Consider the following 12,334-nt stretch of genomic DNA (forward strand, 5'->3'; position numbering starts at 1 on the left):
ATTATTTTTATTTTTTAGTTTTTCTATCATCTTTCCCCTCTCACGCGAAATTGGATAGGCAGATTAAAGCCCTTATGATCGCCGTTTTCCCTTGAAGTTGGTCGCCGGTTGCCGGAAAGTTTCTCTTTCACCGACCGGAATCCTGAATTTGCGTGGGAAGCTGTTCAATCGATGCTTTATTAGCCTTGGTTGTTGTTGGATTTGTTGGCCTTAATTGCTGGAATTTGACGAGTAGTGCTCTTGCCCTAATTCTCGTGAAATTTGTACAAATGTATGTTGATTTCGCTTTCTTAGCTAAGACCTGGACTAATTTTGGTGCAAATTTCGTTGATTGTTCTAATTTGCGCTCGATTTATTTGCAACTGAAACTCTCTGTTGCTTTGCCCTTGTTTTGGTCGAGAAGACGAGACAGTGAAAGAGTTCATGATTATGTTGTGGCAGAACATGGGTCAAAGAAGATGGTTGTTCTTGTTGGCAGTTTCTGTTTGTCTGCTTTCTATGTCAAGTGGTAGAGGTACTGAAAGCTACGATGAACCCCATTACGTTTAGAAACTGCTATGGAGTGAAAGGATTTTGAGGAATTTATGGAGGTTTTAGCTAAAGGAGGGAAGAAAAGGAAGAAGATGATTATCTAATTATGTTGCTAGTGTTTGGCTACATGTGATCTCATTGGATTAGTGATTGATGATGGATTAAGGCTTATCAGTCATTCGTTGCAGTTCTCAAGATAAAGACCGAAGAGGATCGCCCTGTTTACAACCATACACTTGCCAGAACACTTGTGGAGTATGCTTCTGCGGTAAGTTCGTGGAAAATTCTCTCCCTTGTGTTGAAAAAAAAACACATGTAATGATAGTATCATTCCGCTTGTTCGTGTTCTAGAAATCAGTCAGGTTCTTGTCTTGTTTAGATTATTACGTATCATGAAATGCATTGCCAGAAACTATACAATCTAAGACTGCTGGATGGAGTTTCCATATGCAGGTGTATATGTCTGATTTGACTGCACTCTTCACTTGGACCTGTGACAAATGTAACGGTTTGACAAAGGTATTATTTCTGCCGAGGCAGTCCACTGTTGTCTGAAGCCACCATAACAATATATACATTGTTGCGAGTCGGGTATTCTTAGGCTTTTTCGGTCGATGCAGGGTTTTGAAGTAATAGAGCTAATAGTTGACATCGAGCACTGCTTACAGGTGTGGTCCCTGCATGGTGGTCACATACATTACACATCAAAACATTTTGTGCTTCCACTGGAAAGTTGCTAATATAAATGCATCTAAGCTGTGATTTCAGGCATATGTTGGGGTGGCAAAGGATTTGAACTCCATTGTTATTGCCTTTAGGGGTACTCAAGAACACAGGTGCTATTATATTCGCAAACATAGTTTAAAAGCTAATTTATGTGTCTAAACTTGTTCGATGTTTAAATCGAACCCAATACATGTGCAGCATTCAGAATTGGGTCTCAGACTTGTTCTGGAAACAGCTCGATTTAAACTACCCTGATATGCCTGATGCAATGGTGCGAATATCTACGAATTTCTCTCATCGAGTTAAGTATATTATATTGTCCTGTGTATAATAATCATTATATGCGCTGTTGCAGGTACACCATGGCTTTTATAGTGCTTACCACAATACATCAGTTCGTCCTGCAGTTTTGAGTGCAGTAAAACAAGCAAAGAATTACTATGGTGACATCGATATTATCGTTACTGGTCATTCCATGGGAGGAGCCATGGCTTCCTTTTGTGGCCTAGACCTAGTTGTAAATATTCCCGGACTCAGCTCTAGCTTTTTCGATATGTTATGTCGGTTGAACTTGTTATCACATTTCTATGTGAATTTTTGCAGGTCAATGAAGGAGAAGAAAAAGTGCAGGTTATGACATTTGGACAACCTCGTGTCGGGAATGCTGCCTTTGCATCTTACTACAGCATGCTTGTACCTAATACCTTCCGAATCACACATGACCATGATATTGTGCCTCATCTTCCCCCTTACTATTATTATTTCCCTCAGAAAACGTACCACCACTTCCCAACAGAGGTAACACATTTTGTCCGAAATTGTACTCGATTTGATAAAATCGTGCGTGCATGACCTGGTGGCTTGAGTTTGCATATCGCCTCTCGTTACTACTAATCTTGCGATGGCATTTGGTTGTGAATAGTTAATAGGATTTGACGTTATTTTAGCATCCCTCGAATGATTTCATGGTTTTCATGGCATCTTCCGGTCTTCATCCAGAAAAACGATATACGAGTTAGGTTCCTTTTATAAGTTTGATAACCTTTAGACTCGTTTGCTAAATTCTTTCGGGTTACATCATGAACTGTCTATAAAGACGACAAACGAGGTTATCTTCCATATGTTTGTAGGTATGGCTGAGAGATGTCGGATATGGATATCTAATTATCTATGGTGTAGAAAAAGTTTGTGACAACACCGGCGAAGATCCTACTTGCAGCAGGTAAAAGTCATTTTTCAATCCATGCAACGAGATAAAAAAACCCGATAAATATAATTCTTTCTTTTTTCTCGTTACAGATCCGTAAGGGGAAGTAGCATTTCCGACCACCTAGCGTATTTCGGAGTCGAGTTAGGGTGTGAGGCCTCGAGATCGTGTAACGTAGTGAACGCTCCGCTCGAGAGTTACAGCTCAGTGGATACAAAGGGAAACATAGTTGTGTCGAGGACACCGTCTTCTCCAAAGGTACTGCAAATGAAAACCCTGTCTGAAACTGAAACTCAAGTTGAAGGTTTCTAAAGAGTCTTTGGTTTAGTTATCTGTTGAGAGAATGTTATTTTGATTCATTGTGGATTGGAAGAAAGAAGAATGTGTATATACAGTGAGACGTCAATTACAGTTGGTAAATAAATACGTTAAAATGTAAAATTAAATTAGTATTTCTTCTTCTTCTTGTGTGAAGATTCATTCATTCACAAGTTTAGACATAAACCTAAACTTGGTTAGTTCAACCGGTGAAACTGGACGTAAAGTGTCCCGACTCGAGTTCGAACCTCAAATTTAGACGCGGAGCGTATAATCCAAATAACATGAATGATTTCCAACCATGGAATTAGTCTGGTGTGGTTCAGGATATCCAATTATCAAAAAAAAAAAGTTTAAACATAAAATTTTTGGATGATGATCATGGAAAATAATAAAAAAGACAAATAAATATTAAAACAAGTTAATTTTACTTGGAATCTGGGTTTAGTGGGCAATAATAGCTGTATTCAATTTTTTTTTTTTTGTATATATAACTATAGGATTTCTTAGAGTTTATCCACATGCACATGCACATGCGCATGTAAGTCAAATATTTAGTCTGTTCTCTCTCAACTGTCCAGGATTGAACGACCACTTGCACACTGCTTATTTAATGCCATTTATTTTTATAGATATTAGCAAAAGATGCGAGCATTAAAAGGGATGCATGAAGACGTCACGGAATGACATATTATTTGACTCCATATTGCATTCATTTATGTCATTTTTTCCTACTAAAAATTTAGTTTAAAAAAAAATTGAAGTTACAGAACTGTGCATCCCATTAGATTGGGAGACTTTGCTTGTATATAGACAAATGATTAAATTTTAGTGCAATTTTTTTTTTAAATAAAGTTTTTAAAGATTTTGGGATACCAAAAATGGAGGATACCAGTAAACAACAGATTGAGAAATAATATTCTCTTGTTTATTATTGTACAGACTTATATACAAATGAATATGCAACAGTTTAGGTAACTAAATAACACAAGTCAAGGGATATGATAGATATAGTATAATTAGGAAGATATTCTTCTATTATGCAGATTGCTCTGCCCGCAAGCAAGGAATACTTTTGGCATTCCACATCCTATTATATTATTTCCGAGAAATTAGAGAATTATTTCATTAAAAATCGGCCCACTTTCATATAGTACATTATTTTACATCTAATAGCAATGTAATATAATCTAATTACATAAAAATTATATTTTTTTCAAAAATGTCCACGTAACGCCGAAACTAAATAGGAAATTTTAGAGACTTCGTAAAAAATTTCAGAAGCTGGTAGATGATTTGTCTCCTGGTTTTTTGGATGAATATAGACAAATGAATTCTAAAAAAACTCAAAAAAATTGTATTTTGTTCTTTTAATATGAAAAAATGAAAATATGGGGGAGTCTAGTCTCGCTCAAAGAAGTAATTCGATTTCTTATTGGCCCAAAATTCGGCGCTCTGTTCGGTTCTGTCATTGTCATTCATCTTCTTCCACCTTATCCTCTCTCTCTCTCCCCCTCGCTGGCCGTTTCTTCAAGCACAATTTCACGTTCTTCAACGCCAAAAAAAAAAGTTGCAGATTTGTTCCCTTTGATCTCCGAAAAAGATCGGAGTGTTGTAACAGGACGCGGATAATCTTTTTTCCATTTCTTTTTCTTTTTTCCTGGCCGAGAGATTCCGATACAAATAAGTCTAAAGGAGAAAAAATTCGGTAATTCTTTTTTGTGTCTGCAACTCTCGACAAATCCTTCACCTGTCTCTCTCTCTCTCTCTGTCTTTCTCCTCCTGCTGTCATGGAAGCCACAGCCAATGAGCGCCTTCATTTTGGCAAGATGGGTTTCGGGTAATTACCCCTTTTTTTGTTGCTTTCCGTTTTGTTGGGAATGTTCCGATGTAGCTTAATCTCTGTCGTGTTCCGTTATCATGTTTGATTCATGGGATTTGACTGTTTTTCATGTTCGATTCATGGGTCTCTCTGCGTTTCTTTGTCTGCATTCTGTGTTCAAGGGTTTGACCTGTTTTCTTTCAGTCTTCAATTCCTCAATTTCATAGATTTTGTTTTCTTTTTCCGTGTACTGAATTGTGAAGTTTGCTCCTTTTATATGTTTGATTCATGGGCTCTGATGTCTGATTCATCTGTTTTTCTTTGAGTTATTGTCTGATTTTGATTCCTGAAGTATGTTCCTTTCCTATTCTGGATCCGTAGGTTCCACCAGTTTCACATTTTGATCCACAAAGTTCGTTCCTTTTCCACGTATGATTAATGGGCTTGATCTGTTTCTCTCATTCATGCCATTCAATCAACTCTTCATGTTCGATCCGCTGATCCCATCCCCCCTTCAACTTTCACGGTTTGAATCGCAAAGTGGTTACCTTCACCACATTCGATTCAACGTGTTAAAATGATGGAAGTTTCAATTTGTGCTTCTCTTTTCCAATTCAAGGTGTAAGCATTACAGGAGGAGGTGCAGAATCAGAGCCCCATGTTGCAACGAAGTCTACTCTTGTCGCCATTGCCACAACGAGGCTATGGTAACTTCAATCTCCTTTGGTGTTTTTGTTGTGTCTCACCAATCGAAACATTACTTGGTAGCTTTGATTGTTCTTCATATGATATCTCTTCTCTTTTAACCTTTGCAGGGTTCATTGAGCAATACCTACAGCCACCATGAGATTGTTCGTCAAGACGTGAAACAAGTACAGAATCGAGATCTCTCTCTCTGTTCCTCTTCGGAGATTCTTGTTCCCAGCATTGCTCGTTGTAACATTTTGTTGCTGTGATGGTGTTTTTAGGTTATTTGTTCCGTTTGCGATACAGAGCAGCCGGTAAATCTCTATCCATCCATTTCATTGCCTCAGTTGTTTTATATCGGGAAGGCATTGTGTTAGTTTCTTTCTTTTCTTGGGAAACTTTGTGTTATCGAATGGTCACAACATTTTCACCGGACCTTGTGCTGAGAATGGCTTAGCTTTCATATGAAATTGCCTCCATGTTTACATGTTTCATCGAGAAAACGATCGTGGATTTATGATACGATAATGCTCTCTTGATGCTCTTAAGTCGGATTCTCGATGTACTCATTCCAGGTTGCTCATATCTGCTCCAACTGTGGTGTAAACATGGGGGAATATTTCTGCAAAACCTGCAAATTCTACGATGATGATGTAACTATCGCCTATCTAATTCATCATCCTCCACTGATTCACTGAGATCATGAAATTGTTTTCTTTTTAGCATCTGAATCTTTTCCCTCTATATATTCGACTCGAATGTTTGCTCGTGTTTGTGCATTTCAGATGGAGAAAGGGCAGTTCCACTGTGATGACTGTGGAATTTGCAGGTGGGGTTTCTTCTTAATGTTTCCGTCGTGATTCTCCTTCGACATGATTATGCATCTGAAACTGTTTCTTCGACATTATGTGCTGCAGAGTTGGTGGCCGCGAGAACTTCTTCCATTGCAAGAAGTGTGGTAAGTATATCATCATCAGACTCCGGTATACATACGTACATTATACATACATTACATGTATAGATATGCATACATAACTCTGTATAAATCTTTTACTCTCGCCCTTAGGGTCTTGCTACTCGATCAGTCTGCGCAACAACCATCGGTGTGTGGAGAACTCCATGAGGCATCACTGCCCGATCTGTTTCGAGGTATTAACCGAAAAAGTCTCTACCTGTATTCGTGAATGGTCGGATTCGGTAAGCGTGAGTTCGTTGCTTTTGCGGATGCAGTACCTATTTGACTCGCTGAAAGACACAATAGTTATGAAATGCGGGCACACGATGCACTGCGAATGCTACCACGAGATGATCAAGCGTGACAAGTACAATCCCGACTCTCTCACTTTGTTTGTGTTCATGTTTGGTACTGTGTTTCCTTGTCTAGATCTGACAGTATGGATAAAGCACAGAAGTTTTAGTTCAAAAGGTTTGGATTTTTATGACTGAACGATCCGAATCTAAGCAGGTTCTGTTGTCCCATTTGCTCAAGATCAGTGATTGATATGGCAAAGACATGGCAGAGGCTGGATGAGGAGGTTAGTGTTTACCCGATTCTCTCGGGCGAATTTGCTTCAAGAAGTTTTAGTTCTTCGGGTATCGTCTCCTCGTGCTGACAGCATCAAAACCTTCATCGGTTTCTTTTTCAGATCGATGCAACTGCCATGCCTCCAGACTACCGCGATAAAAAGGTACCAGCTTTCTTCTCTCTACGCTAACATGACGAGCTCGAAAGAGCGAAAGATGAAACCTTTCAGATGAAAAAGAAAAAGAAATCGGGGGCAAAGACCGAAAGTTGGCATCTTTTCGGCTAGCCCTGATGAACATGGTTTTCTGACAAGAAGCTTGGGGGAGAATTGCAGGTCTGGATACTATGCAATGACTGCAACGACACGACTGAAGTATACTTCCATATAATCGGGCAGAAATGTGGGCACTGCAGATCGTACAATACCCGAGCCATCTCGCCTCCAGTGCTTCCGCAATGACTGATAGGATCATCATCGTATACTTGCCGAAACCTCAGTCCTGTTTATTGTAAGGGACCGAGGAAAAAAAAAACAGAGAAGCAAGAACTTGGTAGCAGATTACTCAAACATGACAGAGTGAAAACAGATAATCTTCTTCCTGATTTGATTTGTTGTTGTTGTTGTTGTTGTTGACATTGATCATTGTATATTGTGATCGGTGTTGGAATACCGGGAATTATGTAAACTTATATTCTTGATCCAGGAAAGTTTCCTGGAGACCGGATCATTGGATCAAGTGGGTTACAGAACACTGGAAACTTAGCAGCGATCAGTGGCATGAATGTCATTTTGTGAAAGAACAACTACCCATGTGTGTGTGTATATATATATATATATATCTCACCCGGTTGAACCAACAAACAGAAAGTTTACATATTTAGGGTTTTTGTTCCTGAAGGAAGCTGATGAAGCAGATTCCGAAATTCCCGCGTCTAAGGCCGAAATCGGTTTGAAACTCTTTTCTGCTAGACCTTAAAAAAAAACCCAGAGGAATCGTGTGTAAGGAAGAAAGGAAGCGAATTTGCCTGAAAGTGATTGATGAATTTGGAAGCTCTGAAGCGTAAGTCTCGTTTGCGTGAAGGGAAAGATCACCAATCGAAACATTACTTGGTAGCTTTGATTGTTCTTCATATGATATCTCTTCTCTTTTAACCTTTGCAGGGTTCATTGAGCAATACCTACAGCCACCATGAGATTGTTCGTCAAGACGTGAAACAAGTACAGAATCGAGATCTCTCTCTCTGTTCCTCTTCGGAGATTCTTGTTCCCAGCATTGCTCGTTGTAACATTTTGTTGCTGTGATGGTGTTTTTAGGTTATTTGTTCCGTTTGCGATACAGAGCAGCCGGTAAATCTCTATCCATCCATTTCATTGCCTCAGTTGTTTTATATCGGGAAGGCATTGTGTTAGTTTCTTTCTTTTCTTGGGAAACTTTGTGTTATCGAATGGTCACAACATTTTCACCGGACCTTGTGCTGAGAATGGCTTAGCTTTCATATGAAATTGCCTCCATGTTTACATGTTTCATCGAGAAAACGATCGTGGATTTATGATACGATAATGCTCTCTTGATGCTCTTAAGTCGGATTCTCGATGTACTCATTCCAGGTTGCTCATATCTGCTCCAACTGTGGTGTAAACATGGGGGAATATTTCTGCAAAACCTGCAAATTCTACGATGATGATGTAACTATCGCCTATCTAATTCATCAAATGATCCGTGAGGAAGTGGTGAGAGTGGAATTGGGTCGTTGTCCGTGGATGATGACTGGCTTCAAAATCAGACAGAAAATCGGTTAGTATCATAACAGCCGCATATATTTTTACTATTTCGATTTTGCCCCATGACTTTTTTAGAATGTGAATTTAGGGCACGACTATGTAAAAATGTCGATTTGATCCATGCACATCAACTGAAAAAAAAAAAAAAAGAATTGCAAGTAGCTTGTAATATCGGTTGACAAGGTCCACTGTTTTATCTTTTTCTATTGTCGGGTGAAATAGTATCCTTAATAGATAAGGTTGAAGATTTTCAAATGTCAAATCCATGCAATAGTTTTTTTTTAAAAGTTTCCAACTTACCAGAATGGAGTGATTTTTGGGTTTTAAAATCCAAAAACCAAAAAAATTAATAATCAAATTTTCATAAAAATAGTTTTTCTAAAAACTTGAAAAATTATTATCATCACAAAATCAAATAAAAACTATTTTTGTTTAATTTACAAAAACGAAAAAACTAACTGGTTTTTATTTTGAATTTTTAATTTTAATTTTTGGTTTTTTGAGAAGAACTTCCAAAGTTTTTGGATTTCAAAAAGTAAAAAAACTGATAATTAAGTTTTTTTAATTTGGTTTTTCTAAAAATCCGAAAATCTATTTTATAAAAAAAATCAACTAAAAATCAAAAGCCATACTTTTTAGGTTTATAAACTTATAAAATCCGAAAGTCAAAAATAAAAAATTTAAAACCAAAAATCAAAAACTAAAGCCGAAAACTAAAAAAAAACCATTACCATCAATTTTTTTCAATTTTTAAAATTCAAAAACTCCGAAACTCTTTCCATTCAACAACCAAAATCTCAAAACTAATAACTAAAAATTAAAACAAAAAAACCAAAATAAAAACCAATTAAAAGTCAAACCCTACTAAAACAATAACTGAAAGAGCTTTTGTTGGTTCCCAAACGTCACTTTGCATGTTTTTTCGGTTTCATGTAAGGCCACACTACAAAACCATGTTTTTCAAAGGAATTAATTTTAAAAAATGAATTTTAATATTTAAATCTAAGACGGATAAAGCTTGACAAGATCCTGCAATTATGCGATATGAATGAAACTCGGCATATTCCGTGGTTGGAATCTGCTCTCGAGTTTATTTATTTTAGGATTATTTCAAATTAAATCCAGCAGTTATAGAAAACTGAAAACAAAAATACAAGATGCTCAGTCTGGAAATTCCAAATTTACTTTTTTTATTTTTTTATCCATCAACCATATATTTTACATATTAAACTATATATATAGCGGAATTACATATTTACTATTAAAGATATGTTTGTAAAATCAAATAAGAAATGCCCTTTTGTTTTGTTTTTATTTTAAATTAAATAAAGAGATTGTGGTGGGAGATTGATGATCTTAGCGCTACAGAATCTGGAGGGAACACACTTGCGTGGACCTGACTCAGCCCGAATTTTTCTGTCCTCCCATGTTTCACCACGTGGCATCTTGTCTGAATCAGTTTATTTTTTTTTTATTTTCCATCAAGGTTTCCTCGTTCACATGACGTGTCCTTTCAACATTCCACGTCAGCTCTCACGGGACAATTTAATGTTATCCACCCACACGTTTTTTGTAATAAAAAACGACCGTCTCTATCCAAAATTCCATTTTGGTAGTTTAATCAAACAACTTGGATTTGGATTTCTCCTCTTCTTTCAAACTTCAATGATTTATATATATATATATATATGTATATATTGAGCTAAGTTCATAATAAGTTTTTACTGGTATTTTCATCCCCGTTATATCTGAATTTATAAAGAAATTTAAAATATAAATATTCATTGTAAATGGACATAATTTTGTAAAATCCTTTTTATATATTGAACATTAAATTTTAAAACGTTTTCTTGCAACCAATATATATAACAGTTCAAGAAATGCAACATTTTTTTGTCATTATTTGTCGTCTAAATAGACTAAACTGCCATTAAAATTTGACCGGAAAAAATTGCCTTTGATAAAAATGATGAAATTAAGCGGCTGACAATTGGGAGCATCCTCATGGTGACACGTGTCCTCCCACGGGAATCTTTACCAGAACCCCCGTAGGGAATTTATTAATTTATTTTCCTTTTAATTTCTTATATAAATCAGAATCAAAGTACAAAATAAATCCATAATAAAGAGAGTCCTTTGAACTCGTCTTGGCTTCCTGATCCAAAATCCCGAATCAGATTCCGTCTTTGCGATTCCCACGTTTTGCAGTCCCTTATCCGTCTGCGATTCATTGTTATCCATTTATTTTCGCTGCGATTTTGGGTGATTTCCCGGAGATTCAACCCGCGGATCTAGGGTTTTCTGTAGACGCGAAAATTCGAAAACTTTTCGTTTTCTTTCCTTTCTTCCACTTGAATTATCGTTCTTGTATTCTGAACTTTTCGCCAAATGGAGGTCTCGGTGATCGGAAATTCCCAGGCGAAGATATGCAGAGCAGAACTGGCGCACAGGGAGATAAGATTCTTCTATGGATCTGAAGTAATTCCTTTTGAATCGAGGAATAGGGTTAGTTTTGGGGGACAGAGCTCCAGGTGCAAGGTGATTGGTCTCCAATGCTCTGCTAGGGCTGTCAGATGCGAGGCTGTCATGTCCGATAACCTTCCGGTTCTGAAATCCACTCCAAGATCCAGATCGGTAATTGACACTTCTCTTGATTATCATCTTCTGAGTGTCTATCAACCGAAAAACGATCCGGGTTTCGTTAGATTCAGTAGATGTTCTTTAAGTTTCTTGGTTGAAATTTGAATTTAACTTTCATTTGGAGTTAGGTTCTTCCTAGATTTTTCTACCGATACGATGTGACAATCATCAGCGAATTTTCTCGATTACTTTGTTTTTTTGTTGGGATTCTCGATTACTTTGTTCTGGTTCCTGTTCATCTAATCCCAATTCTATGAACAAGATAGACAAGTAAAAGCTCCAATCTTGCTGTAGCATGATTTTATTTTGGATGATCAATTTTGAAATGTGGTTTTTTCTTGCAGTTTGAGAACGTAAGATTGTTCGTGGGTCTTCCTCTGGATACGGTTTCGGTCTGCAACACGGTGAACCACTCTAAAGCCATAGCTGCAGGACTCAGAGCTCTGAAGTTGCTCGGTGTAGAAGGCCTCGAGCTACCGGTCTTCTGGGGAGTGGCTGAGAAAGAAGCCATGGGCAAATACGACTGGTCAGGTTACCTTGCGGTGGCAGAGATGGTTCAGAAAGCGGGGCTCAAGCTTCAAGTCTCGCTCTGTTTCCACGGCTCGAATCAGGCAAAAATCCCGCTCCCGAGTTGGGTGACACGCTTCGGGGATTCAGAACCTGGCGTATACTTCACTGATAAATCTGGGAGACAGTATAAAGACTGCTTGTCTTTTGCGGTTGATGATCTTCCTGTTCTTGATGGAAAGACTCCCATGGAGGTTTACCTTGGTTTCTGTGAGAGCTTCAAGTCGGCTTTTTCAGATTTCATCGGCAACACAATCTCGGTAGGGAATGTTTTTGTTTATCATCGTACGCTGACTTTGAGTTCTTTGTGGTAATGTTTCGTTGCTAATTCCGTTCGTGTTTTGCAGGGAATCACGATAGGTTTGGGACCAGATGGCGAGCTTAGATACCCTTCTCATCACCATTCCCTGACCGGAACCAAAATTTCCGGCGCCGGAGAGTTTCAGTGCTATGACAAACACATGCTCGCTTCTCTCAGGCAGCATGCTGAATCCACCGGAAACCCCCTGTGGGGACTCGGCGGCCCAC

At 37.9% G+C, this 12,334-nt stretch overlaps 3 protein-coding genes and 1 long non-coding RNA gene across 12 annotated transcripts in view; all 4 read left to right on the forward strand.

Moving 5' to 3' along the window:
• Window positions 1-36: 36 nt before the first annotated feature.
• Window positions 37-2,903, forward strand: LOC104827117 (lipase-like). 8 transcript variants are annotated; one of them, XM_010560179.1, is made up of 11 exons: window positions 37-271; window positions 404-514; window positions 720-799; window positions 985-1,050; window positions 1,152-1,199; window positions 1,300-1,367; window positions 1,456-1,528; window positions 1,613-1,774; window positions 1,861-2,055; window positions 2,388-2,479; window positions 2,557-2,903. In XM_010560179.1, exons 2-11 carry the CDS (start codon window positions 424-426, stop codon window positions 2,774-2,776), a joined length of 1,095 nt encoding a protein of 364 aa, XP_010558481.1. In that variant the 5' UTR covers window positions 37-271; window positions 404-423; the 3' UTR covers window positions 2,777-2,903. The 8 variants fall into 8 exon arrangements, with proteins under 8 accessions (XP_010558481.1, XP_010558482.1, XP_010558489.1 ...); XM_010560180.1 differs by having other exon boundaries at window positions 442-514; XM_010560187.2 differs by having other exon boundaries at window positions 37-231.
• A 1,339-nt stretch (window positions 2,904-4,242) lies between these two features.
• LOC104827119 (E3 ubiquitin-protein ligase MIEL1-like) lies at window positions 4,243-7,620 on the forward strand. 2 transcript variants are annotated; one of them, XM_010560190.2, is made up of 12 exons: window positions 4,243-4,622; window positions 5,224-5,311; window positions 5,420-5,476; window positions 5,573-5,605; window positions 5,867-5,944; window positions 6,077-6,120; window positions 6,209-6,249; window positions 6,358-6,440; window positions 6,522-6,613; window positions 6,757-6,826; window positions 6,938-6,979; window positions 7,151-7,620. In XM_010560190.2, the coding sequence occupies exons 1-12, from the start codon at window positions 4,573-4,575 to the stop codon at window positions 7,274-7,276; spliced, it is 804 nt and encodes a 267-aa protein (XP_010558492.1). In that variant the 5' UTR covers window positions 4,243-4,572; the 3' UTR covers window positions 7,277-7,620. The 2 variants fall into 2 exon arrangements, with proteins under 2 accessions (XP_010558492.1, XP_010558491.1); XM_010560189.2 differs by lacking the exon at window positions 4,243-4,622 and adding an exon at window positions 4,668-5,130.
• Window positions 7,621-7,958: 338 nt separating this feature from the next.
• LOC109117204 lies at window positions 7,959-8,516 on the forward strand. The gene is made up of 3 exons (XR_002024620.1): window positions 7,959-8,035; window positions 8,132-8,164; window positions 8,426-8,516. It is a non-coding gene; the product is annotated as an uncharacterized LOC109117204 (long non-coding RNA).
• Window positions 8,517-10,709: 2,193 nt separating this feature from the next.
• The window catches only part of LOC104827120 (inactive beta-amylase 9), a 2,691-nt gene continuing 1,066 nt past the window's right edge, over window positions 10,710-12,334 (forward strand). Inside the window, exons 1-3 of the mRNA XM_010560191.2 lie at window positions 10,710-11,233; window positions 11,584-12,066; window positions 12,154-12,310. Of these exons, the coding sequence (XP_010558493.1) occupies window positions 10,988-11,233; window positions 11,584-12,066; window positions 12,154-12,310 (886 nt within the window). The 5' untranslated portion in view covers window positions 10,710-10,987. The remainder of the gene's footprint in view (window positions 11,234-11,583; window positions 12,067-12,153; window positions 12,311-12,334) is intronic.

Source organism: Tarenaya hassleriana, unplaced genomic scaffold (assembly GCF_000463585.1).
Source record: "Tarenaya hassleriana unplaced genomic scaffold, ASM46358v1 Cleome5, whole genome shotgun sequence".
NCBI lineage: Eukaryota > Viridiplantae > Streptophyta > Magnoliopsida > Brassicales > Cleomaceae > Tarenaya > Tarenaya hassleriana.